This window comes from Dasypus novemcinctus, chromosome 27 (assembly GCF_030445035.2).
Source record: "Dasypus novemcinctus isolate mDasNov1 chromosome 27, mDasNov1.1.hap2, whole genome shotgun sequence".
In the NCBI taxonomy this organism is placed as follows: Eukaryota; Metazoa; Chordata; class Mammalia; order Cingulata; family Dasypodidae; genus Dasypus; species Dasypus novemcinctus.
Window position 1 is genome coordinate 1,739,728 of NC_080699.1, and position 27,644 is coordinate 1,767,371.

At 41.5% G+C, this 27,644-nt stretch overlaps 1 protein-coding gene across 4 annotated transcripts in view; it reads right to left on the reverse strand.

The window, feature by feature from the left end:
- Nucleotides 1–3,429: 3,429 nt before the first annotated feature.
- Nucleotides 3,430–27,644, reverse strand: part of SESN3 (sestrin 3) — a 73,607-nt gene continuing 49,392 nt past the window's right edge. For 3 of the 4 annotated variants that reach the window (XM_058289319.2, XM_058289318.2, XM_058289320.2), the window contains exons 5-10: nucleotides 23,891–24,127; nucleotides 22,375–22,549; nucleotides 16,411–16,529; nucleotides 15,468–15,658; nucleotides 12,999–13,143; nucleotides 3,430–10,887 (exon numbers count right to left, since the gene is read on the reverse strand). In XM_058289319.2, coding sequence (XP_058145302.1) covers nucleotides 10,801–10,887; nucleotides 12,999–13,143; nucleotides 15,468–15,658; nucleotides 16,411–16,529; nucleotides 22,375–22,549; nucleotides 23,891–24,127 — 954 coding nt within the window. In that variant the 3' untranslated portion in view covers nucleotides 3,430–10,800. The remainder of the gene's footprint in view (nucleotides 10,888–12,998; nucleotides 13,144–15,467; nucleotides 15,659–16,410; nucleotides 16,530–22,374; nucleotides 22,550–23,890; nucleotides 24,128–27,644) is intronic. The other variant, XM_058289321.2, reaches the window with a different exon arrangement.

The following is a 27,644-nucleotide window of genomic DNA, read 5'->3' on the forward strand; positions in this document are numbered from 1 at the left end:
TGGGGTAGACGGACGCCCTAACCACTGGGCCAAGTCTGTTTCCCCTGCTCTAATCTTTATCTCCTTCACTCTTCTTGCTTTGGGTTTAGTTTGCTCTTCTTCTCAGTTTTAGTTCTGAGGCTAGGTTTCTGATTTGAAGTCTTTTTTAATGTAAGCATTTAGAGCTAGAAATTCCCGGTAGTACAGCCTTCACTACGTCCCACAAGTTTTGGTATGTTGTATTTTTTTTTTCTCTTTTTTTTTTTGTTTTTTTAAATGTTACATTCAAAAAATATTTGGTCCCCATATAGCCCCCACCCCCCTCACCCCACTCCTCCCATAACAACAACCTCCTCCAACATCGTGGGACATTCATTGCGCTTGGTGAATGCATCTCTGAGCACTGCTGCACCACATGGTCAATGGCCCACATTATAGTTTACACTCTCCCCCAGTCCACCCAGTGGGCCACGGCAGGACATACAATGTCCAGTAACTGTCCCTGCAGCACCACCCAGGACAGCTCCAAGTCTTGAAAGTATGTTGTATTTTCATTTTCATTCACCTCAAGCTATTTCCTAATTTCACTTCTGATATCCTCGTTAATCCATTAGTTTTAAAAAACACGTTTAATTTTCACATATTTGCGATAGTTCCATTTCTCATCTGTTACTGATTTCTTCATTCCATTATGGTCAGAAAAGATAACTTGTATAATTTCAATATTTTTGCATTTTTGTTGTTGAGAAGCGGACATTCTGACAATCTGGTTCTCCCACTCTTCATTCTGCCAGACTAAGAACAAAAAGAAAACCAAAAGGACTGAAAGAAAGAGAGAAGGGAAGAAATACTAACAGAACGAGCACAAAAAAAAAAAAAAAAAAAAAAAAAGAAAAGAAAAGAAAAGAAAAGAAAAGAAATAAGAACAGAGTGAGGGGGAAAATGAGGTGCACTGTCTCTTTAAATCGCTTCTGTGCCGGTGGAAGCCAGAAGCTGCTGTTTTTGAGGCTGAGGCCTGGGCTGCATTTGAGAAACTGAGGCCAGGGTCTGGGCTGGGTCCTCAGGGACCGTCGGACTAAACAGCACCAGAAAGAGGAGGAGGAACCCGTGGATGGCGAGTGCCCTGGCCTGTGAGTGCCCTGGCCTGTGAGTGCCCTGGTCTGTGAGTGCCCTGGCCTGGCAGAGCCCTGGCCTGGACGCCCTGGTAGCTGCCGCTGAGAGGCCAGCGGGTGCTGTGAGTGGACACGGCTGAAACTGGGAGCTCCTCCTGTGCTTCCGGATCTGCCCACCAGGAAATGCCCACACTCAGGAAAACACCCAAAAAGCCACCGGCTCTTACCTCTGGGTGGAGGCTGGCGGTGCTGCTGCCCAGAGGGAAACAGGCCAGCGGGCCCCTCGCAGGTGCCCTGGACCAACGCTGGCCCTCAGCCCCAGCTTCCAGAGCTTTCCTCAGCTGGGGCCGCAGCCCGGGCGTGAGGGCCGTCGGCGCAGCTGCTGTGCCCACTGGCGCGCCCCTGCCGCAGCGCGAGCCTGGGCTCCCCGGCTGTGCCCCCGCGCCCCGCCCGGCGCCCCGCGCTGGCCCCGCAGGCCCCGGGTCACCGCCCGGCGAGGCCAGAGCCGTCGCTGCTCTGCGAAGCCCCTGCCTGCCCAGGCGCTCCCCGCCCGCCTCCCACACGCGCCTCCCAGGGCCAGGGCCCGCTGTCCCCTCGCCTGCGTCGCGGAGGGGGCAGGGGAGCACGAGCGACGTCCTGAGGGTCACCTGCCCCAGGCTGCCTCCTGAACCCGCCACGCGCCAGGCCCGGGACCGCAGCGGCTGCTGGAGGGAGCGGGGCGCTGCGGGGCGCTGCGGGGCGCTGCGGGGCAGCAGGTGGAGCAGCAGCAGGGGCGTGGCCTGTCTCCACCTTCAGGCCAGGTGAGGCTTGCTCAGGAGCCGCGGCTGGGGTCCCTTCCCTCCTTTCAGGAGCTGAGGGGCAGGGGGGGCCCGCGTCCCGGCTTGGAAGCCTGTCCCGTGAGCTTACAGGAGAGACCCCAGCCCGACCTTCCGAGTCCACGGAACAGGAAGCCACGTGGCCGGGGCCACAGGTGGGAAAGCAGGGCCTGAATCTACTACTTCCTCACTTAGAACTGTCCTAAAGCAAGAATGCCCACAGCCCGCGCCGGTCCTGGCTGCTTTCGGATCAGGCTGATTAACTTTCCTTGGGGAAAAGTTTTAGTCTTTCAACACATGGGTACTGACTTAGATAACGGGCCATGAACCTCCCCCCAAGGACTTTTTTTTTTTAAGATTTATTTATTTCCTGCTCCCACCCCGCTTGGCTTTTGCACTCCCCTGTCTGCTGCGTGTCCGTCGTGTGCTCGCCTTCTTTTCAGGAGGCGCTGGGACCGTCCATGTGGGAGGCAGGCGCCAAGGGCTTGAGCCACATCCACTCCCGAGGGACATCTTGAAAATAAAAAAGACTGCTTTGGACTGCAGGAAAAAAATTCTGAGTTTTAAAATTAAAAAAGGTTTTTGCAAACTTAGCTAGAGAAGAAAGTTATCTAACCTCGTTTGGAGCATGGATTACTGTTTTACTTTTTAATAAAATGTCATGTAGATGCCATGGTCATTTATATCATTAAGCAAGAAACAATTGCAGAAGCAAGGCTGAACTGAGCAGTTTCCTCAGCTGCGAAATGGAGACGCCAAGTTTTACAAAGTGACTGTGAGGATTAAATTAGCGTATCTGCACGCGTACCGACATGGAGTCTTGTTTTGCTTTTTAGGAGACAGGCCGTAACCAGCAAGGGGCTGACACTGCAGCTGGACAAACGGGCGCCGGCAGGGCTGGTGCTGGGGAGGGGTTTATGCAGCTCAGCAAAAGGAAAAGGACGAGTTAGGACTTGCCTTGGAGCACCGTGCACCACTCTCTGTGGCTGTCTGCACTTGCATCCACTCAACCGCAGCACCGGGCTGAATATTTCAGACTTGATGACACTTCACCGACTTCCCAAACCACCCTCTCAAGTTTGCACTGAGGAAGTCAAGGCGCATCGAAATTAACTTATCGCCAAGGTCTTAAAGCTAGAACAGGAAGAAACTAGGTTTAGAATCCCGGCTGTGACTCCACATTCAAAGTCCTTTCTCCATTCTCCATTACTATGGGTAATAAGGGGTCATGAGGAAATTAGTTTTGCCTTTTGCTGAGGTCACAACTGGTATTTTAAAAGGTGATGATAAGTACATATTTTCTACAACTTGCACTATTGCAATATTCCACTAAGCACTATCGAGCGATGATAAGAAACGTCGAGAGAGAACCGTGGGTCAGGAAGGAAGGAGGGAAACGGTGATTCCTACACTGCTGACGTTTCAGGAACGCACGCCTCAGTTACCAGACAGAACAAACCCAGGCAAGGCTGTTACTCCAGCAAAAATATACACGCATCTATATAAAAGCAAATAAGCAGGGCTCAGTTTTGCCAATTTTATTGAACCAATAAAATTCCTACTAATAACAATGAAATAAATTTCTGCAAGTATAAATGTGATACAGTTTAACAAAACCCATTGTTCTGTACCTATAAATATTTTCAAAATGTCATAAAAAGTGCAGTTATGAATTGTTAACATGTTAACACACAGTTCCTTTATTTCAAATGTGTTTGTTTTGACTCACTAACAGTTTCTTCTGCATCTGTTCAAATAATATTACCCATCCCTCCAGAAACAACAAAAACACAAACAAGAAAGAGAGAGAGGCATTAAAGCACTAGAATATCACACATAAACTGATCCCTTCAGGTCAGCTGTAGTCAGAATTGTAAATCAGCAACATAGGAAAAGTAAAACCCAGTTCTACAAGCGGTCGTGGGTTTGTGAACATCCTTAACTGCTGACTCCTGTGGCGCGCAGGGAAGGTGAAAAGGTTTCTGTGGCTAACCACCTTAGACAGTCTACAGCAGGGACTGTTTGCCAGGAAAAGGTTACAGTGGCTGTTAATCAAGTTTGCTGTTTTCAGAATTGAAAGTCTAAGTCTAAGACCCCTGCTGGACACGGAGTCGTGTGTGAATCCTAAGCTGCATCAATGACTATCTGATAAAAGCTTATTCTAACTTAAAACCCTATATAGTAAGAGACTGATACATATATATAGCAGTCCTAAAGATCGCCTCATCCGCCTCACGTTAGTCCAAAGTCACGTGCTTCGTGCTTCGTAAAAAAAAAAAAAAACAAAAATTACAGTAACAAAGCACAGGACTAAAAAGGCAAAGCATCACAGCTTCTGATTACATTGAATAAAAAGTACCAAGGAACACAAAAGGTAATTCTGTATTAATACTGATGAATTAAAGAACTAGAATAGACGTTTCACAGCATGCTACATATACTGCTCACAACTTAAGGATAAAATGTCTAAAACTGAAAGTCAAGAAGTTGGCAATCTGATTTCATGTGCAATTCAGCTACAAAGTCTTAATATATACATCCATTATGTAGCTGCCCTGCAAAATCAGGATAAAAAAAGAGATTTCAAGTTCAAATCCTATTTCATAAGCTAAAGAATACATCCAGTTCTTCCATGAGCAGGAACATTTTCAGGCTTGAAGGAGCTAATCCCAACAGCAAGACCATGCTCCAAACTGACCAGACAGGGTTGCCTCTCTTTTTTTTTTCTTTTCTTTTCTGCCTTGCTCCGACTGCGTGTGGACGTGCCTACTGTACCAGCTTTATGCAGATGCCCAGTGGGCATGTGGTTGCTTTCTGTATCTATCTTATTTTCAGGTTGAAAAGAGTAAATATGTGCAGAAAAAGAAGGGAATATTAATTTCCTCTCCAGAGAATCTTCTCTGAATGCAAAGGAAAATATTTGCATTCGATATTCACTTTCCTTTGTGAATGAAGGTACCATTTAACTCAACTTACATTTCCGAAAACCAGTGAAATTCAGAAAGAAGAAAAGTCTGTCAACATTACAAAGGGAACTTCGGCGCCATCTGGCTGATGTGTCCCTTTTATCATACCTTCTGATCCCCCCTGGTCCAACCAGGGACAGTAACGGGAAACCTGGTGAAGCCTGATCAGTAAGAAGAGATGGAGACCAACCTCACGCAGTAAGCATCGTAATGTCTGCTCTTAACTAACCGGATTCGTGAGCAATGTTTTCAGACTAAAGACCACAGATTATCTCTCCCTCTTTGATATTCTTTCTGTAGAAATTATACATTCATTTTTAAAAGGTTAAATTGAGAGGTATAAGAAAGTAGACTGTTTTAGCCAAATTCACATACCAATTATATTTATCATACTTAGAATGTTTTATGTTCTATGAGCTTTAAAATGGGCATTTGTTCTAAAGGTTATTTTATAGTATCCATTGTGTTTCTTCTACAAGCATTGAAAAGAGTCAGGTCTTCCCCCACTTCCTAGTTCTTTCTCAGTTCATGGTGGTTCGGTCTACTTGGCTAAAGCTAGAATCAACTCATGACGGGATTCAGTGAGACCCAACCCCTCGGCCTCCAGCTCACGAGGCCATCATCGGGTCTCCCCTGGGTGCTGACAGCTGAGTGTCCATGCCTGAGAATGAGAAACACCCGGGCGCCGCCACAGGTGGTGACCAAACGCCTCCTGATAGGGATGCTGGCCTCAGGCTGGAGTCCTGCTGACCCCCGGGCACGGGCTGGGGGGCACCTGCCGCCCCCGGGCACGGGCTGGGGGGCACCTGCTGCTCCCTTCTACCCTGTGCGCCGCCTGCGTGGACATCACGGCCGTGCATGCGCAGAATCGAGAAGACAAGGTGGCATCCCCTTTCGTCCCATGGTACATTTTTTTCATGCGAATAGGGTAGGAATGGAGCAGGGTCCCAATCCCACCCAAGGAAACAGCAAGCCCTTATGTATCCAATTTTGTGGTATTTTTTCCTTATTATGGATCAAATGGGCATCTGTGATTCAGGGGGCCACCTAATACTATTTTTCATTCATGTCCTTCTATTAAAAATGTGTTTTAAACAGCCCTAAGAAAATCAATGCATGACCCACCACTCCACCTGGACGCCAGGACTGCTCGGGCCCCCGGAGAGCTGCCGACCGCGTGGATTGCGGGGCGTTTAAATCTATACTCAGATAACCTGGGTTAACACCACTGTTCATTACCTACTATAGATCTGGTCAGAATGGCAATGAATTAAGTTAAAATCTTGCTAAATGCTAAATTCTGCATGGTAGAAATAGTTCGATTTCTCTATCATATATAAATATAAAGACTCCCACTTTGATAGAAGGCAAAAATCTTTTATGATTTATTTAAAATATGGAAAATAGTATTACTGAAGATGGAAAGGTTGGATACTCTGAATTTATAGGCTCTTTGGGGATGAGGTAGAGGAGACCAGGCGAATTTGGCAGCTGGGAAAGGTAGAACCGTGTGGGGCAGCCGAACGTCTGGTTCAATGCCTAGGGTAAAGGTTAGCCAAAATAAACCTGACAGTCATGGGGTTTAGACGGGGCCAAGACAGCGCAACCTTAAAGAATGGAGAAAAAGTGACTCAGGAGAGTAAAGCTGGGGATCCCAGCAGGGGCTGAGGGGAGGGGGGAGCGCAGAGGTGGAGGCACTTGAGGAAGAGGGGCAGGTGGGAAAGGCGGCTGCGTGCAGGCGGAGCCCCCAGTGGCACCTGGCACACCTGTGGCTGCCTCGCCCTCAGGACCGCGCTCCACGCGCTCCTGGAGAAGCCCCTCCCCACGGGGCCCTGCCTCGCTCTCAGATCACCTCGCCAGCTAGTCTGCTCCAGGCCTCACCTGAGCAGATGCTGCTACAGCCAGTCAGCCGCAGAGAGGCGCCACCGGCACAGGGGCCTGGCTGCTGCCCTCGGGCGGCTCCTTCCCGCTCCGTCTCCAGGGGCGTGGGGGGAGGCGGCTTAGGTGCCGACTCCCAGAGGAGGCGTAAGGGACATCACCTACACCGCCACCTGCACCAGGAGCCACGTGGACTTAGCTGTGCTCGGCTTCACTATTCAGACAATCCCATGTACTATTTATAGAGCGTTATTTGTCTGTTGCATACTTTTACTCCATGCAAGGCTATCTGCATAAAAAGAAAATGTCCTGTTGGATAAAGAGAAGGGTTTAAGGTCTTGCTTTCCAGACAAATGATTGAGCATTGTCTTTAAAATGTAACATAAAACAAAACAAAAACCTCATTTTACTATCACAGTGCAAACATGATAAAACATGCACTGGAAAGTTTTTCCATGATGAACTGTAATTGTCCTTAGAATTTAAAAGCATCTTACCATCACATATGCATGCACTCTGCACTAAGATGGTGAATGATTTTAATCATAGTTCTTTACTTGTTTGCTGGCCATTTTGCTGCGGCATAAAACCTAAGATTGTGGACTAAAACAATTCTACGAGGTGGAAAAGGAAACAATTGCTCTGGAGTAATATTAATTCACTTTTAGAAGTACTTAAAGTCTTTAGGAGACATTATGGCACAACTGAAATAGGGCTCTGGTTCAAATGTGATTCTGATATGAAGCGCACAGGGCACCTGCTTCACAGCGGCCCTGCTCCTCCACTGTTCGGGTTCTGAAGCTGTAATGAAAGGCCCGGGCTGGGTCCCAGATTTCATACTGTCTTTCGAATTTAAAAAGTCTCCCAAAGGGGACAAAGATTCTTCCTCAGACTGAACGATATCCTTTGTTCCCAAAGGTAAAGCAGGTACAGGCAGTCCAGTCTCAGAAGCCTTCCCCACTCGCTCATAGGAAGCGGCGTCTGAAGGTCCAGCGAGGGGCCTGCCTGGCCACTCCCAGCCAAGGGACTGGGCTCAAGAACAGATCTGCTTTGGGATGGGAGAGTATTTAGATATTTCCTAAGGTGATCTGAGAAGTTAAGTATTACAATTGAAGCTGGAAAACTTGTGATTCCAGCAAGGAAAGGTAAATAGACCTTACTCGAGCATATGCATCTGTAGATTGTTACACTGATTTTAGCACGATAAGCAACAATGTTAAAGATTCACATTCATATGTGCTTTTTTCACGTACACTTGCACATCTAAGTTTGGCACAATGTGAGCCCAAGCTGTGGATTAGCCTATCATTAAACCGATTGAACCGGGCATCTCTTTTAAAAATATCACATTTGAATATAAAAAACTAGACTATAAATTACTACATAGTAAATGCAATACTCTGAAAAAATACCACCCTGGAAAACCGCATTGGAATTTCAAGTTTGCAAACTCGCTGTAAAATTGTTCAAAACCTGGAATGCTGTGCATGCTACAAATTAGTAGAACTCAATTTTTCTAGGCTGGTTCACTGAGGTTCACAGATACATTGTTTTGTTTTTGTTTCTATTTCCAAGTCAAATTATTTTCCTGATTATTGATGAGATAGATCAACGTTGAGCTACAAAGAAACTCTGCTAGGAAAGAGATCTAGTAAAGGCACTAATATTTCCATAACCCAAATTCCAGCTTCTTACAAACAAAACAAAAGCTAAGTGGCTATTTCAGTTACTTAAACCTTGTTTCCCCTTTTGGTCTAAAGCTCGTATGGTGTTCTGGAAGAACTCTTCTCCTTTTCAAACATAAAAATTATTTTTCATCCTGTAGTTCAGTTGACCTGAATGAAAATATAGGGCTATTAAATGAAAGAATTCTAGTAGAAAAACAAATGTAGAGATAGAAGATTATCCTCAACTTGAAAGTTCTAATCAAATGGACATTATGTGTCACTATGTTTTACCATTCTCCTAAATACTTTCTTTGTAGTTATTATATTTATATATGATACTGAATAAAATCAATAAATGGTATATGCATTGAACAAAACAGACTAGATTTGGCACAAGTTCTTTGACTAATTTCTTTAAATAAACCACCTTATCTTCAAAAATATTAGTAATTTTTCCTCACATGGAAGATTCCAAACAAGAGCCAGGAAATGAAAAAATGTGGAATCCAAAAACTACCTTATATTAATAGGTTTACAATCATCTTTTTGTTTACTTATCTGGGAAAAAAATCAAAAGTAAAGCAACCTAATGTACTGTACCAGAAAAGGATGATAGAATCAAAGAGGACAATGATTTAAATGAAACAATAGCCCATGATTCTCTCATGAGAGAAAAAGTAAGTCCTACATAACAACTAAGTCTAACATGAAATCTTTGTGGGAATTTTCACGGAAGATTTAAACTATATTATTTACTTTGGAAAAAATGGGTCTGTGTTTAAAAAAAACAACGAAAAAACCCAGCATGCATATGTAAGATTCAAGTCACCCTTAATTAACCAAAATGTCTTTAAGCAGTGCAGGTGTGTCCTACTGCATAGTTACCTGAAAACAGCTCTTTAGGCACTTCACTGGTTCATTAACATAATACAAATTAAAGCTATAAACACAATGGTGTGCTCTCTAAAAATAGTCTAATCAAGCAACATAAACCAATGCAAAAAAAGGACTTTTTGGCCACTTACTCCACACCTAAGTCTTGATATCTTATTTCAACCAGTTGTCCAAAGAGATTTTTCTGGGGAAGGGCATGCTTTGGCATTATGAAAGGAACACTGTTCTACCCCAGTAAGGTAAAACTGAAAAAAGCCTTATGCAATAAAGAAATCTGAAGAAAATCTCTTTATGGCTCTGTTTAGAAGGACACTTCTGCAGTGACATAATATGGGGAAAGTTTAGTTTTTTTTTTTTTCCAACATATTGCACTTTTTGTTGTTGTTGTTGTTCAATCACATTAATGCATAGAAACACAATTTTTACCTTTGAATAATAAACTGTTCAACCTATTGTAAGAAAATCATGGTAAATAATTCTAAAAGCCTAAGAGGAAAAATATAGGTATATTAACTTTCCTTTTACTGCAATAAAGAAAAAAAAAATAACGATGAGAAGGGAAAAATGTGCAAAGGAAATTTTTGGTCAGTTTTGTGTGGGTCCCAGTTTATTCGTGCCAACTAAATTAACTGGAAGCAGCTCTGTGAGCACTGATGATTTCAGATGACTGAGGGTTACTGTCAGTGACAGAAAATATTGTGCATAATTCCACTTTTAATATATACATCTGATATGGAAAACTTAAACTTCTGTTTCAGAAGAGAAAGAAAATAGCTGAATTTGGCATTTCAGTAGCATGCTATAGAGTTCATCATGATTAATTTCACATTAAATTATGGACAATGGCTGTATCACAATTCACGTTAATTGCCAATAGCAGTAAAAACAAAAACAAAAACAAAACAGTGCCTGACAAATGATCTCCTGGGGACACAAATATATGTCCACTGAGCAGCTTCGTTCAACAGCGCATACTTTTCCTCCACCAGCTCTAGGACAGAACATTAAAACTTTTGAATGGCCAGAAGGGGTCATTCTTTGCTGAATTCCATTATCTGAAAAACAGATACAATCTGCTTCTTGAACAGATTGTAAGCACTTTTCCTTACTTAAAAAAAAAAAAAAAGGAACAGAAAAAAATTACACATACAGACAAACCCCAAAGCGTTGAAGTTTAAGCATTAACCAAACCAGGTTCATGTTTATGATCAGTATCCAAAAATCCAACTATAAACAATGCAAAGTAGTGCTCCTCAGTATTATTTTTGCATTTGTTAGTAATGTTAAGCATCAAGAAAAATAAAACAGGTCATTGCACATTACAGCCGCCAAAAAAAAAACAAAAAAAACAAAAAAAAAAAACGGCTAAACTTTGACACTAGAGAATTGAATTGAATAATTTTTGATGCTACATCACAAACAGCTTCGGATGTATCTCTTGTGTGGAACGGCCAATGACACATTGGTGACATTTTCCCTGGGTGACGTGTCAGGTCAAATGTCGAGTTATGGCACGAAGGGCATAAAGAAGTTCAGCTTGCATCCGTGCTTCCATTAGAAGTAGATTTACGTGAACCTAGAAATAAAAATGTTATCAGTTCATCAGTAAACACTACAAACAACTGAAAAAACAAAACTGTTTTCATGTATCAGACATTCACAAAGGTTTTTCATGCATGAATAGACACATACACACACACACACACATGCCTGGGCAATTTATGAATGTGCATAATTTAACTCTTGTAAGAAACTGTTGTTTATAAAAAATGGCTCTGCAAGCAGTAAAACCACCTATAAAGCCTAAAAATTCCAATAATTTTGTTAGAATATACATTATGTAAAGCCAAACTATCTTGTGGGCTATAAAATAACACTATTTTTAATAAATTACTCTTTTCCTACAAATTATACTTTCTTTCCGTTGTAAAAGTTTACATGGCTAAAACTCAGCCCTATATTTCTTACAGCCTATGCGTATTCCTCGGAAAGATTTTTTAAAAATTTCCTACTATTTAAAGATGCTAAAGTCAGAATCTGATGCCTAACCTATGCATGCTCTCATCAATGTCTACTGGTCATTATTTATGTCTAACTTCCTAGACTCTTTAGATACAGCTGTGAATAAACACCCAACTTGTTTTGGGTGTTCTTACATAATAGGATAGAATGAATGCCCAAGTATTTTCAAAATCTATTACAAAGAAATGATATTTTATTTTAAATTGTCCTGATCTCTTTCTAGAAGTTGGATATATTATTGGCTATATTCTCCTGATGAGGGAAGGGAGTTTCTAGACACAACCTAGTAAAGGAAGAAAATCTAGTGCAAACATATGAACAGGCACAAAGGTCCACCACAGAGAGATGCTGGAGTAAGTGGGTGTTTCCATGAATTCAGACTGGCTGGAAGATTTAAAAACTGTGAGGCACTGAAGCCAGAGCATTCTCTGCCAAAGTCACACAGTAAAATAGCGAATGGTAGGCCCATAAAAAGACTTCCTTAGTCTCCAACTTGGAAACCGTGGCACAAAGGAAAGGCTCCTGGATGGAAGGGTCAGCAGCCTCGGGTCTAAGGGCATCTCTGACCCGACTGCACCGGTGGAGACTTTAACATGCACTAGGTCTCAACTAGGAATTCCTGTATCACTGAATCCAAAGAAGCCTTCTTTTTCTATCATATATTGTTATTAGAGAAGTTGTGAACTTACAAAGCAGTCACTCACATGTGTGGAATTCCCATGAAACACCCCTCCGCCAACACACTACGCTGCTGTGGAATATGTTACAGATGATGAGGAAACTAACCATGAGCTAGAGCATACATTTAGTATGTTTTTTCCATACTCCCCTAAAAAGAAGTATTCTTACATAATAATACAGTTAGCTCAAAGGTCCCACGTTATACTTTCGAGAAACCAAGGTGCCAAAATGGAAGGAGGAACTGCTGTGCTGGCGGCGACTCCAACGGCTCAGGGGCTAGTCTTTGGGGGCAGGTCCCCTCTGGCCCGCCCAGCATCTCACTAGACGGGATTTCCGTCAGTCAAAATGGCAACCACTTCCCAAATGTATTTCAAATATATCAATATTTGGATCTAATCTTTCTAAGGCTGCTGTTAGACTTTTTAACATTTAATTTTTTAATTATCTTTTTTAAAGTTAATAGATCACACAAAACAGTACATTAAAAAACCTAAGAGGTTCCCATATACTCCATTCCCCACCCCCATCATTTTTTTAAGTGTATGTTTTTGAAGACACATAGGTCACAAAAAATATTACATTACAAAATAGAAGAGGTCCCCATATACCGCACCCCCACTCCTCCCACAGCAGCAACCTCTTCCATCATCGTGGCACATTCACTGCATTTGGGGAACACATTCTGGAGCACTGCTGCCCGCATGGATTATAGTTTACATTGTAGTTTACAGTCTCCCCTAGACTTTTACTTCATACATAACAGCAGACAAAACACATGACCAGAATTTAGTTCAATAATTCAATATTCAAAAACCTTGAATTTAAAAGAAACTTAAAAAAATATATACATAGCTAAATGATGCCACTTCTGTTTCTTCAATGGCACTAATTTATCAATAACTTTATGGATCACATTTTTCATTTCATAATCATTATTTCTTGGACGTCTGCCTACTGCCAAGTGTTAGGTTGCGAATCCTTTACCTTTTCTGAGTGTCTGAACTGCCGCCAGTAGCTGTCGTACATGCGCTTCGTGGTTCTTTCAGGGTAGCAGGCCACTGTCTTAACGTAAACCTTCAGGCTTCGTTCAAGTAATTGGTTAACTTCTCCATAATCGTAATCGTCATACCTAGCCAATGCAACAGCTTTAGAATGACATCACCAAAACTCCTAATTTCTAAAACTATTAATGTCCAGAGACACTCATCCTCAGTAACTAAACCCCAAAGCTCACCCATTCGCTCACTTAACAAATATTTTCTTTTCTGCAAACCTGGTATGTGCCCGGCCCTCATCCAGGCATGGGGGTACATCAGTGAACAAGGCAGTCAAAACCCCATGGCCTCATGGAGCTTAAATTCTAAGGGGGCAAAAGGAAACAACATAAAAATAAATAAGAGAAACAGATGGTGACAGCTGCTGTGGAGGAAAATGAGGCTGGGGGCTGGGGTGTAAGTGGGTGGGCAGGAAGGGTTCTCCAGGAGATGGACATCTGGGCAACACCAGAAGGTGAAGCAGTGAGTGTGCCCGCGTCGGGGCTGGGCAAATGAAGAGGGTCTTGGGAGGAACGATCGAGCGTCCTACGCCAAGTAAGACGACGGAGAACTGACCACGGAAGAGGCTGGATGCAGGTGGTCAGGAAACCTCAGGAAGAGGAGCTCTGCTGGCACGGTCGGCGTAGAAGCCTGATACGTAGGGGTTCAAGAGAGAATGGAGGATGAGAAAATGGTGGTGGCGAATACTCAGAAGTTTTTCAGAGAGATTTGCTATGTATGGGAGCAGGAAAATGTGCGGCCAGAAGGAAAAGAAGGATGGAGGAGGGTTTTTTAAAAGATGGGAGAAAGAATCCATCTTTATACACTGACGGGAATGAGCCCACAGAAAGTAAACGCTCCATGCAGGAGAGAGGGGAGAATTTCTGGGTAGAGCCCTTCAGAGATGAGAGGTATGGGATCTTGTGCATAAGACAAGGACAGCTCTTCAGAATACCAGAAGAGACGGCAGAGCCAACGGGCACAGGTGCAGGAGGGCAGGGGAGTGTGGTGGGAGCCGTGGACTTGCTCTTCTGTTGTTTTCAGTTAACTTTTAACCCAAATTCAAGGCTATTATTGATTTAAAAAATATCTTGAGGACTTTATATACATTTTATTTAGTAGCATCCAACAGATATATATAAACACCACATTTGTTATTCATTGCCTTGTACAAGGTAAATATTTATTGCAATTAACAAATTCTATTCCTGTATATTTTCCTTAAATGGGTAGGTAAATGGACAAATAGCCTAGCTATTATGTGTCATCCTAACAGCGTCTCTTTATCAGGAAATTTTGGGGTTTCTTAGTTAAAATCTACAGAAAATGCTTTGCTTAACAACTTGAATTCTAATTCCATTCTATGAAGGCTTTAGAACTCTCAGAAAGGATACCGTATATAGTCAACTTAAATATACTCATGACTGGAAATATTCTCCTCTGCAACTGTAGCTCCACAAAAGCTTTCAAAGCCCAGCTCAAAAAGGTACACTCTCCAAAAACAGCTTCCTGATTAGACCATGCTAATTCCTAATGCTAATCTTCTGAATTTAGAGACCATTAATTTATATTTACTTACATGTTTCAATTTACTGTTCTTGCACGATAATACATTGTAAGTTTTCATGGCAGACTATGCCTCTTAGTTTTTTTTTTTTTTTTAAAGATTTATTTATTTATTTAATTTCCCCCCCTCCCCTGGTTGTCTGTTCTTGGTGTCTATTTGTTGCGTCTTGTTTCTTTGTCCGCTTCTGTTGTCGTCAGCGGCACAGGAAGTGTGGGCGGCGCCATTCCTGGGCAGGCTGCACTTTCTTTTCACGCTGGGCGGCTTTCCTCACGGCCGCACTCCTTGCGCGTGGGGGCTCCCCCACGCGGGGGACACCCTTGCATGGCACGGCACTCCTTGCGCGCATCAGCACTGCGCATGGCCAGCTCCACACGGGTCGAGGAGGCCCGGGGTTTGAACTGCGGACCTCCCATATGGTAGACGGACGCCCTAACCACTGGGCCAAAGTCCGTTTCCCTCTTAGTTTTGTTTATACCCTACCATTTCTTCAAAAACAAATGTAAAAAAACTTAAACAAATCAGCATTTATTATAGTGCTCTAAAGGGATGCAATGAATGCTTTTTAATTGATCTTCCAGGAAGGGATCTCAGATTGAGTCTCACTTTTGATTACTGATCCTTTTCCCTCCTTAGTAAATTCCTACTAGTGTTCTTATGTGTGCATCAATGTTAAGATTCACAGCATTTAGCAAAGAAAATGCTTTTCTACAAAATGGAATTAATTTCTTTTTATCATGCCTACATGTAACATTTTCTCTCCAGAAGTATCTACTCCTAGACAGGAGGTAAAAAAAGATGCATGTCAGAATTTTCCCTTAGAAATGTATGAAACTGTCATGATGACAAACGTACCTGATTCCAAACATACAGTGAACGTAGTTAAATAAAGCTCTACGCAGCATGGTGCTGTCGACGTCCTCCTGGGCGGCCATGGAGTTGTAGGTGAGACTGTAGACCATCCGGAACTTCTCATCAAGAAGATGCCCAATGTCAGAATAGAGTCTGTTCACCAGCGAGAACCCGTGATTTTCCCAGGTGTAGTCCTACGTGTAAAGCGTGCCCAGTTACAAAACGGGCACTCTGCACTTAACTCTGAGCGTGAGCGCTGACTACGGAGCCAGGCAGGGCGGGTGCCCCAGGAGCACGTGGTACGTTCGCAGCTTCCCTGAGAGCCCGCACGGGAGCCTGCTGACGGAGCTGTGCTCCTGCTCCGCGGGGCTCAGGTTTGGGGTTTTAGGGGTGAACTCTGGCCAGCTCCGTGGTCAGGCAGTACGCGCACTGTGCCCTAATCTGGAAGGGTCCCAGGAGACTCTGGGCTATTCCTGTGTACCTAGCTGTCAGTGAAACGCACAGTTAGCAGGAGTCTGTCTTCGTGCAAACTCACACCCTCTCCGGTACCCACACCAGCAGTGTGGTTACGTTCTCCAGGGACAGCCCTTACGTACATAAACACTGACGGACTGATATCGTTACAAACCAACATCACTCCATTTCCTCCCGGTGCGCCTCCAAAGAATGGTACGCATGTTACACAAATACCAGGTAATAATGCAAGTAACCTAATAAGGCAGGCAGTTTCCTTTTGTCTTCTTAAGGGGTAAAATGTTGAATTACCCATCTACTGGGACATCAAATTAGTCCATGCCTAAAACTTGGTTAAATACCAAAAAAGATTTACCAACTCTCAAAGTGATCTATCAATTTCTTCAAAAGTCAGTTTATTTACATTTCGCCATTTACTGTTAAATTGACAGTATTTATTCTGTAGTTTCTCTGAATTAAAGACATCCTATACCTGAGCTCGGAATGTTGGCAAGTGCTCCTCTCCTCGTCTGGCAAAGTCTTCGTACCCAAAAGCAGGGTCTTCGATATACCGAGAAACATCAGCTGTCATAATCATGTAATCCTCAAGACCTAAGGACATCAATGAACAATCTAGTGTTAAGCAAACTGCACATAGTTAAGACAATGAAACTGAACTCCATTTTTACTCCTTCTTAGCATTTCCACGGCATTTCTGAAGTTACCATTTTGCCTACATGCCTTACAGTCATATAAAATACCTACTGGTCAAGTTCTGAAAGAAATTTCATTACCAAATACTGGTAATCCTTAACATCTAACTGTAGTTATCTTGGCAAAAATGGACTAAATTGAAATATCTGAACAGTAGTAGCTAAGGACCAATATATAGTTCTACTGACTTAGAAAAGGACGACGGCAGAGGCCTGTGAGGATAAAGCGTGAACATTTTTTGATCTCTGTAGGGAATGTAGTAAGGTGTGAGGAATGAGGGGAGATGAAGCAGAGTTAATTTTAAAAAAGACTTTGCGAAAATTAGATAGCATTTCCTTTGGATGTACTCACAGTAAAAATATTCAGTAGAGTTCTTTTTTTAGCTTAAAAAGAGGTATATAGCAAGAAGGACCAGGAAGGGAGCAGAGCGGGAGAATGGGCTCTTGAGTATTGCTATTACTCTCTTAACTGACCTGGGTGCTACTTACAAGGGGGAAATCAGTTTGTGAATATTCATTGAGCTTAAGATAGGTAGACTTTTCTGTATGTAAATGATAATTTAATGAAAGTTAAAAGCAAAAAGTTACACAATATATAGAGTAAACATGGTGCTAAGCATACTTTAGAATATTATTAAAGTGGCATTAAGGAAAGACTATAATATTTTAGCTGACTTCTACATACGTGATAACATTAAAAATTTTAAATGGCTATTGCATATTAGACTTTAAATCAGAGAGCTAACCTCACACCTAGAGGAACTAGAAAAAGAAAATCAAACTAAACCCAAAGTGAGCAGAAGGAAGATAATAATAAAGATTAGAGCAGAGATAAATGAAATTGAGGATAAAAACAATACAGAGACTCAATGAAACTAATTGCTTGGTTCTTTGAAAAAAATCAATAAAATTTACAAATGTTTAGCTAGATTGACAAAGGGAAAATAAAAGAGAATGTAAATAACTAAAATCAGAAATGAAATGGAAGACATTACTACAAACCCCACAGAAATAAAAAGGATTATAAGAGGCTGCTAGGAATAACTATATACCAACAAATTAGATAACAAAGATGAGATGGAAAACTTATTAGAAACACATAAGGTACCTACACTGACTCAAGAAGAAATAGAGGATCTCAACAGACCAATACAAAGTAATGAGATTGAGTCACTCCTCAAAAACCTCTGAACAAAGAAAAGCTGAGGACTAGATGGCTTCCCTGGTGAATTTTACCAAACATTCCCAGAAGAATTAACATCAATCCTGATCAAACTCTTCCAAAAAACTGAAGAGAAGGAACACTCCCTAACTCATTCTATGAGGCTAGTATCACCCATATATGAAAACCAGAAAAGGATATCACAAGGAAAGAAAACTTCAAACCAATATCCTAATAAATATAGATAAAAAATTCTCAGCAAAATACAAGCAAACTGAATCTGACTGTATATTAAAATAATTATACACCATAATCAAGTGGGATTTATCTCAGGAATGCAAGGGTGTTTCAACATAAGAAAATCAATTAATGTAATACACCAAATTAATAGAATGAAGGGAAAAAAACATTATCAGCTCAATTGATGCATAAAAGGCATCTGACAAAATCCAACACACCTTCTTGGTAAAAATGGTCAGTAAACTAGGAAAAGAAGCAGACATCCTCAACATGATAAAAGGCATGTACGAAAAACATTCCACTAACACCATACTTAATGGTAAAAGCTTGAAAACGTCCCCCCTGAGATTAGGAACTAGACAAGGATGCCCGCTGTCACCACTGTTATTCAACATCGTACTGGAAGCTCTAGCCAGAGCAATTAGGCAAGAAAAAAGAAACAAAAGGCATCCAAATTGGAAAGGCATCTCTATTTGTAGATGACATGTTCTATATCTAGAAAATCTTGAAAAATCCACACGAAAGCTATAGAGCTAGTAATAAAGGAATTCAGTAGAGTGGCAGGGTACAAAATTGACACTCAAAAATCACTAGTAATGAACAATGTGAAAAGCAAATTGAGAAAACAAATCTATTACAATAGCCAACTACAAGAATCAAATATCTAGGAATAAATTTAACCAAGGATGTAAAGGACTTATGTATGGAAAACTAAAAAACATTGCTAAAAGAAATCAAAGAAGACCTAAATAAATGGAAGAACGTTCAATATTCATGGTTTGGAAGATTTTTAAGATATCAATTCTACTCAAACCAATTTACAGATTCAACATAATCCCAATTAAAATTCCAACAACCTTCTTTGCAGAAATGGAAAAGCAAATCATCACATTGACATGGAAGGGTAAGGAGTCCTGAATAGCAAAAGGAGAACAAAGCTGCAGGCCTTGCCCATCTCAATTTTAAAACTTATTACAAACTCACAGTGGTTAAAACAGCAAGGTTCTGACACAAGGACAGACATTTAGACCAGTGGAAAAGAATTGAGAGCTCAGAAATCAACACTTACATCTATGCCCAACTGATCTTTGAACAAGGGAGATAAGTTCACTCAATGTGGGAAAGAAGAGCCTCTTCAACAAATGGTGCTGGGAAACTGGATGGCCATATGCAAAAGAATGAAGATGGTCCCTTATCTCAAACCATACATAAAAAATTAAAGTTAACCAAGACCTAAATATAAGAAACAAAACTATAAAACTAGAGGTAAACATAAGGAAACATCATTACAATCTTGTGTTAGACAATGGTTTCTTAGACTATACACCAAAAATACTAGCAATAAAAGAACAAAATAGATAACTGGGATTTCAGCAAAATTAAAAGCTTTTGTGCATCCAAGTATTTTATCATGAGAGTAAGAAGACAACCTGCAGAATGGGAAAAATATTTGGAAATCATATATCTGATAAAGGTTTAATATCCAGAAAATAAAAAGAACTCCTGCACCTCAACAACAGAAAAGACAATCCAATGAAGAAATGGGCAAAACACCTTAACAGACGTTTCTTCAAAGATACATAAATGGCCAATAAGCACATGAAAAGATGCTCATTTTCATTAGTCATTAAGGAAATGCAAATAAAAACTACAATGAGAATGGCTATTCTTAAAAACCTGGAAAATAACAGTCAGAGAGGAAGCAGAGAAATAAGAACATGCATACTTTGCTGGTGGCACGTAAAAAGCACAGCCACTGCGGAAGACAGTTTGGCAGTTCCTCAGAAAGTTAAGTATACAACTGCCATATGACCCAGCAATCCCACTTTTTGGTATATTCTCAAAAAAATTAAAAGCAGGCATGTAGCAGTTTGATATGGTTATGAATTCCAAAAATAGAAATTGGATTATGCTTGTAACCTTATCTGTACTTGGGCGTGACTGAGTTAGGATTAGGGCGTTGAGTCCCCCCCCTTGGTGGGTGGGGACGCACAGATAAAAGGCATGGCAGAGGACAGAGCTGAGGGTTTCTGATGTTGGAGTTTGATCCTGAAGCCTTAAGCTGGAGCTCTGGAAAGTAAGCTCACGCAGAGGAAACGAAGCAAGCCCCAGGAAGAGAGAAACCGTTAGCCCAGGAAAAAGAAGTCTGAGGAAGGGAGGAACCCAGGAAGCCTCTTCAACACATGGAAATAGACTGTGGTGAGGGAAGTAACTTATGCTTTATGGCCTGGTATCTGTGAGCTCCTACCCAAATAATTACCCTTTATAAAAATCAACCAACTTCTGGTATTTTGCATCAGCACCCCTTTGGCTAATACAAGGCACTTGAACAGATTTTTGTACACCAGTGTTCATAGCAGTGTTTTCCACAATAGCCAAAAGATGGAAGCAACCAAGTGTCCTTCAAGAGATAAACGGGTACACAAAATGTGGAACAGACACTATAAAAGGAATGGCATTTTGGCATATAATACAACATGGATAAACTTTGAAAGCATCATGTTAAGGGAAATAAAAGACAACAGGACAAATATGTATGATCTCACATATATGAAATAGTTAGAATAAGCAAGCTCACAAAACCAGAATCTAGAATAGTTTACCAGGGGCTATGTGGGGCTGGGGAATGGGGAGCTGAAGCTTAATTGGTATGGAGTTTGTTTTGTGTGATGGAAAAGTTTTGACAATGGATGATGGTGATGATGGTGGAACAACATTGTGAATTAATTAACACCACTGAATTGTATACTTGAAAGTGAATAAAATAGGAAAGTTTAGGTTGTATTATATGTTATCAGAATTAAAATTTTAAGAAGCCAAAACGGAAATGCACAACACAAAGAATGAACTTTATGTAAATAATGGACTACAGTTAATAGTATAACTATAATATTGTTTTGTCAGTTGTAGCAAATGTATAACAATAATACAAAATGTTAATAATGAGGAAATCCGTGTGAGAGGCAGTATCTGGGAACTGTACTATCTGCATGATTTTTCTATAAGCCTACCACTGCTCTAAGAAAAATAAGTAAATGATTAAAACTAAAAAGAAAAAATAAAACCAAATATATAGTTAAACGATTTATTTCCTTGAACGATTTAGACATGATACAGCACCTTCTCATAAAATTAAACATAATTCTTGGCTAGGGCCTAATATTTGCTAGTCTAAATACGCTTCAAGGATCCACAAAGGCACACTAAGATGCAAAATATATTTTCAATATTTCTAAAAACCTAAAGGAAATAAAATATTTATGTCCTTGAAGCTGTAGAGATCTTAAAGAAGCACTTAGAAATTAAGGTTTCTGAAAGCCTTATAACAATGTTAAAGTTTTTTTTTTTTAACTTGGTAACTGTACTTAAGGTAGGGTTACATAGGAATATCCTCGTTCTTAGAAAACGTACATTAAAGTATACGTGTTCAAGGACCATGATGTATACAACCTGCTTATAAATGTTTAGAAAATTGACGGATGGATGGATAGACAGATGGACAGATAGAAAAACATAGAAAATGTGGCAAAACGTTAAAATTGATGGATCTGGGGGAGTGGATGTAGCTCTAGTGGCTGAGCGCCTGCTTTCCACATATGAGGTCCTGGGTTCAAGCCCCAGCTCTAGTATGTAAACAAAAAAATGCTCTTGGATTAGTAACTTTTAAGGGTTTAAGGTTCTCAAGTCTATGCTATTTTAATAAAATGAATTACTTACTATGTAAGTAAAAGTGGTGCTCAGTATATTTTTCAGTCATAATTCAAAATCTCTGAGTGTTAGAAAAAATGTATTTTTAAGACTGAGCAAAGAATCCTAATTTTTAATACAGAATGAATTCTTCCAGGTTCAATATAAGAAAATGGCCTTAAATAGTGCATTTTTATAAAATTTCAAAGAAAGACTTCTCTAAAGAAATGCCAATGTAATTTTAGAACACGACAAGCAACAGTGCGAGCAGAAACTCCTCTCCCACAAAAAGGGAGTGATATTTTATAAACACAGATATACACACAACACTCACACATCATAAATGGGGATGCTGTACTAACTGTGTACAAAGATCTAATTAATATTGTGTAAAGTGTTGAATTAGTGAGAAGTTGCCTGGAGCTTAGTATTTTTCTTGTTACGTAAAGTTTTTAAAATTTTATCTTTTGAAAAGGAATATCACTTATCATTAAAACAGGTGCACCAGCCAAGAGGGAGAGCTTGGGATGAGGCAGAGGAGAAGAAGGAGATCCAAGGAAGGTGACCGTGAGTCGTTCTGCACCGGTACGGAAAACGCTGCCGGCTGCTGAGCCAGACGCTCAGAACTAACAGGCAAAGAGACTGAAAAAGGCACCTGAGTGAGCGAAGGCGTGGAAAGTGTCTCCAGAGACCACGAAAATGCTTTCTTTCTTCTCCTTCTCAAAACGAGTGGTCATTTCCTCCGGAGAAGCCTCCTCGTCGTGCCTGTCGTCCTGAAGCCTCTTCATCCTCTCCACCAAGGCCTCGAGCTCACTGAGAGAATCCACGATCTGTGACCAGGTACGAGAGCATTGGATGCTGTTATAATTAAAATTGCTCCAAAAGTTATTTCCATCTCCCAAGTCACTAAGCTCCTAAGCAGGTTTTCCAAGCTCCAGAGAAAATCACAACAGGGTCAAACATTTTCAGAAGCATTATGTTTTTGCTTCAGGTATAAATATAGATGTTTTATTAGTAACTTATGACTGTAGGTATACTTAGAATTCCAGCACTTTTATATATTATGTAATATTATAGTTTATAAGAAAGTGGGGAAGCCTCAAGACTTTCTACTTCCTGCCACCATAAAATAGCTCCTCTACTGGCTGCTCCAGCATCTTATAGACATGGATGCATTACTCCAGAATCTGCAGTTCAAAGGGTCTGAAGTTAAAATCCTGTGATCACTAGAACGCCACCACTGTTTAGGGCTTTATGATTTGTAATAAAACCAATTTGTTTCAAAAGTCTCTCAAGAAAAACCAGGACCTCAAGAACTGGTTACATTTTTACAGTAATAAAAATTATTCAAAAACGATTTCAAGTAAACAATATTTTTTAAAGAACAAAGTCTCTCGAAGTTTTTCATGTGAACAAGTTCAAAGCAAAAAGAGTAAAGAAACAGAGTCAACTCACAAGAGATGAGTAGAAATAGCAAATTCATAGCGAGGGAAAGCAGATTAGCATTTACTGGCTGATGGGGGTGAGAATGGGGACTGTTTGTAAAAACAAAACAAAACTAAAAAAGAAAAGATGCTCAATATTAGAATGAAAAAACCCAAAAGACTGGCTCATGCCCGACGCCAGCCCGAGACACTGTCCGTGTTGATTGACTCTTGTTTCACAGGAGAGGAGCAGCCCTGCAGAGGTCGACTGCCTCGGCAAGGAGGCCACGTGCCCATCACGGGCCCAGCCTGCCCGAAGCCTCTCGGGAGGTCTGCGGGCGTCTAAGCACCTATGGGTGCAATCCAAGGGTCCCCACAGTGCGCTGCCATCCCAAGACGACCTCCGCCAGCCCTCCTGGGAGAGTTTCATTTTAATGAGGAAGACGCCCCTTTCGCTCCCAGTTAGACATCAGGCTGGAAATGAAACACCCTTGGGAAAGGTCCTGGTTCAAATTTATGCCAAGTTCACTGCCTGGCCACCCCACGCAAGACCCAGGAACACCGAGACCCACGTTTCGTGGCTCATGAGCTGCCACAGCATTTGAGCAGACTGTGGCTGCCAGCTTGGGCTGTGCTGGGACGCTGACCGCACAGTGTGGACAGGAATGGGAAGCACAGGCACTGGGATCAAACTGTGCCTGTGAGAAAAGAAAGAAAACAGTGAAGAAGGATGGTAAGAGAACCAACCCCAAAGCTGCCGCCTGTGAGCGACGCGTTCTCTATGCTGTTGTCGTTGGCGAGGTCACAAACGCAGAAGCTGTTGACGGGCAGCAGCCGGAGTCCATTGGAGATCTCCGGCGCTCTCTCTGGATTGATGCCACTGCCGAAGACGAAGCTGGCCAAGGCGTGAAAATGAGCCAGGAGGACCACGGCATGTACAAGTTCAGGCAGAGACCAGTTATTTTCTCCAGTTTTGACAAGTTTCTTAAATGAGAAAGCAAGTCAGAGTAAATGTGGAAATCAAAGAGTGCTGGAAAAGTTTCACAAAGCACTGAGAATCTACTGCATTTCACATATTCACTTACTGTAATAAAATTTAAAATCCTTTTTAATATTGCTTCATGTATTAAAGATATAGCTTTGGTCAAATAATGCTAAATTGAAACGATTAAATCTAACACTCTAGTTATGTTCCTTTTATTAAATCCTTTACATATACAATGAAACCTTTGTTTCCGAAGCACCTTGACACATGATGCTATTTTAACAAGATACTTTAGGGACAAAGAGAACAGGGAGGTTACAAGGGACCTTAAACATGATTAGCAAAGCCATTCATTTAGTTTAAGGTGTTTTTTTTTTTTATTTTATGTTTAACTCTTTTGATTTAGAAACTTCTTTCCATAAAAATCAACTAGCCAACTTTTGGTTATCTTTTAAATATCCTCTCCAATGGAAAAAGACTCTGCAGCAGATGACAGAAACCGCAGTAGACTACCTCACATTTGAGTAAGAACTTAAAAAAAATGAAGCGCTTTCTCACATGCTGTTTTACTTGACCCTACAGCTGAACTACCGAATGAGTCATTAAAATCGGTAATTCTCCCGCCCGCCTTCTCCGCGGGTCAGCTCCATCCATCAGTCAACCCACGACCCTTCAATTCCCTCAGCGCTCTCTCTCGCTCTCTCGCTCTCTCTCTCTCTCTCTTGCTCTCTTTTTCTCTCAGGTGTGGGTTTGTGCAGGACCACCCTTCTCCCCCTCTGAAATCTAAAACTCATTTGGCTCATTTTCCTTCTTTAAAAAAACAAAAACAAAAAAACTGCTTTCTTTTGCTTTAATCTCATTATTTAACTAAACATGCATACATAAATTAATATATTATTCAAAAGATAAAAGAAAATAAGGAAGTATAGTCATACCCCACCACCCTAATATAACTTTTACATATTTTTATAAGCATAGTTGTATAGTTATAATCAAGCATACATCTATTCTTTTTGCTTTTCAAACTTGACATTTTGACATGTGCAATTTTCATGGGGCTACACTGTCATACTAATTTTTAAGCATGTACTATTATAATCGAAAAACATCTTAATTCTCTATTTTTTTAATGTTACACAGTCAAATTGCTTCTAAATTTTTTTATTTGCCACTGTAAATAATAGGATTTCTAGGCCAAGAATATTAATATTTTTTATAACTTTTGATAAAAGTGCCCAAGAGCTTTCCAAAAGGGCCGGCAGAATTTACAATGACAACTTTGGCAGGATTACCGTTAAGCCCACCACCTCTCATTTCTCACCACACCGCATCCCTCTTCTCTTCTTTAGTCACTGTATCTGGTTTCCTTTACAAACTCACTCCTGACCTGCACTCACAGATCACACGTGACCTCCAAATGGCCGGGTCTGGCTAACCTAACCCTACCCCATCGCCGCAGCGTTCACACCGTCCCTCCCTTCCTCCCTTCTGGAAATCAATTTCCCTTGACTCAGCAATTCCACCTTCTTTTTCTTTCTCTTTTTTTGGGGGGGACCTCTCTACCCAGGAACGGGGCTCTCTCCATCGACCTCTCAGCCTCCTCTCTTCTTACGTCCAGAGCACTGGCCTGCCATGTTCTAGCCACAGTCTTCCTCCCTGGGTGCATCATGCATTCCTGCGGGTGACCTTGCTTTTCCACTGTAACCATCCCGTTTCTTTCCCACTCCACCCTGCACCTTGAGCTGCAGACCTGTGCTCGCTTCAGTCCCTGGACCACATCACCGGGACGTCGGAACCTTCTGTGCTCCATCTTGGTCCACAGGGGGCCTCTGACCAGTCTCCAGGGCAGAGACCTTGACCACTCTCCATCCACCACTCTCTCCCTCCTCACATCCTGCCCGTCTCTATTCCTGTTTATTCTCATGTGGAATAATCCTTGTAGCCTGACCCCTCCACTCTAATCTCCCCACTGCTTTTTTTTTTTTTTTAATATTCACCTCTCAGGTTGATTATTCTCACTGCTGTTTCATGACCATCCTCCCTGCTTCTTTCTACTCTGTACCCTTTGTGATTTACCTTCCAAATCATCAAGTAAGCTCATGTCACATCTCTGCTCAAAAACTTTTAATGATTCCTGATTCTCTACCACAGTGATCTCCAAACTCTTTTGATTATATATACTTCCATCAGTGACAATTGGCTGGTCAAACTCCAACAATACGTAGACTTTTTATAAATCAAAGTAATTAACATATACTTGTAACACATACTATTTTTATAGAAGTTATATAACATACTCTAATACTAATATTATAAAACATTCAAATACAGAAATTTAAAAGGATGAGATAAGAAAACACAAACGTAAGTATATATTTTCCAGTATTTTGAAGGACTATCTTATGCTTTCCCTGGGGCACCGATAACTCTGGGGCCATAACTTTCTAAGGATGAAACAAATTCTTTAATTTAATACTCACTGGGCCACACAATGTGATCCCAATTTTCCCCCATTTCCCAACCCCCACCTTACCTAAACATTCCTACGCCAGCACCTGGAGCTGGCAGCCACAACTCCAGTATCTGGTAATACTGCACACTTCATTCTCCATGGGAATGCCCTCCTCTGCTTGAAAACTTTCACAAATTCTCCGAGATCTGTTCAAGTGCTACCTCCTCTCGTGCCCCGACAGCTGTGATCGCCTGCTCTCCATCCTCCCACCCCCGTCACTTCTCCTCCAGGCTCCCAGCACGTTTAAGGAAGGGTCTTTATCTTCTGAGCCCCACCACAGTCCTCTGGCTCAAAGTAATCAATACATAACACAGCAATGACGATTAATTCCTTGATGTCCCTGACAGATGATCAAACCCGAACATAATCTTCAGGACGGAGTTAAGCTTCACGGATTCCCAGAGAAGTAATCAAAATCTGAGCACACACAGATCGGCTAAGACTAAGTTTGGTTAAATAACTGGGCAAATCACTAACAAAGATGTAGTCAAATAAGAGGATCAAAGAAACAAGGACATTTCTATGCACCAGAAGCAGAGGGTTTAAATGACGACCGCTCCTACTTTGGAGCAGCCACTGAGGCGACCGTCCCACGTGCCACGCACAGCGCCAGGCTCACCAAGGCCCCGCCGAAGGTCCTGCAGAGGCCAAGCGTTCTAGCAATCACATCGCTGTTTCTTATTCAGACTTTTAAAACCGGGATTTAAGCTTCCACACACCAGCGGACAAATCACTATTTATTTGTAAAACTTTTTTTGAGAATTATAAAATTATAAAATGTTAGACCTAGAAAAACTTCAGAATTCCTTTAACCCAGCTCCCTTATTTTATAGAGGAAGGAACCAAAGCTGGCAGAAGCCAGCTTTCTAAAGGTCATGAACTTGGGAGTAACAGCAGAGGCGGGAACTGGGGCAGCCTATCTCCCCAGGGAATTTCTATGTTCACCCACTGCTGGAAAACAGAAATCAGCTTTTTGCTCAGCCACTCGCCAGCGTGCTTGGACA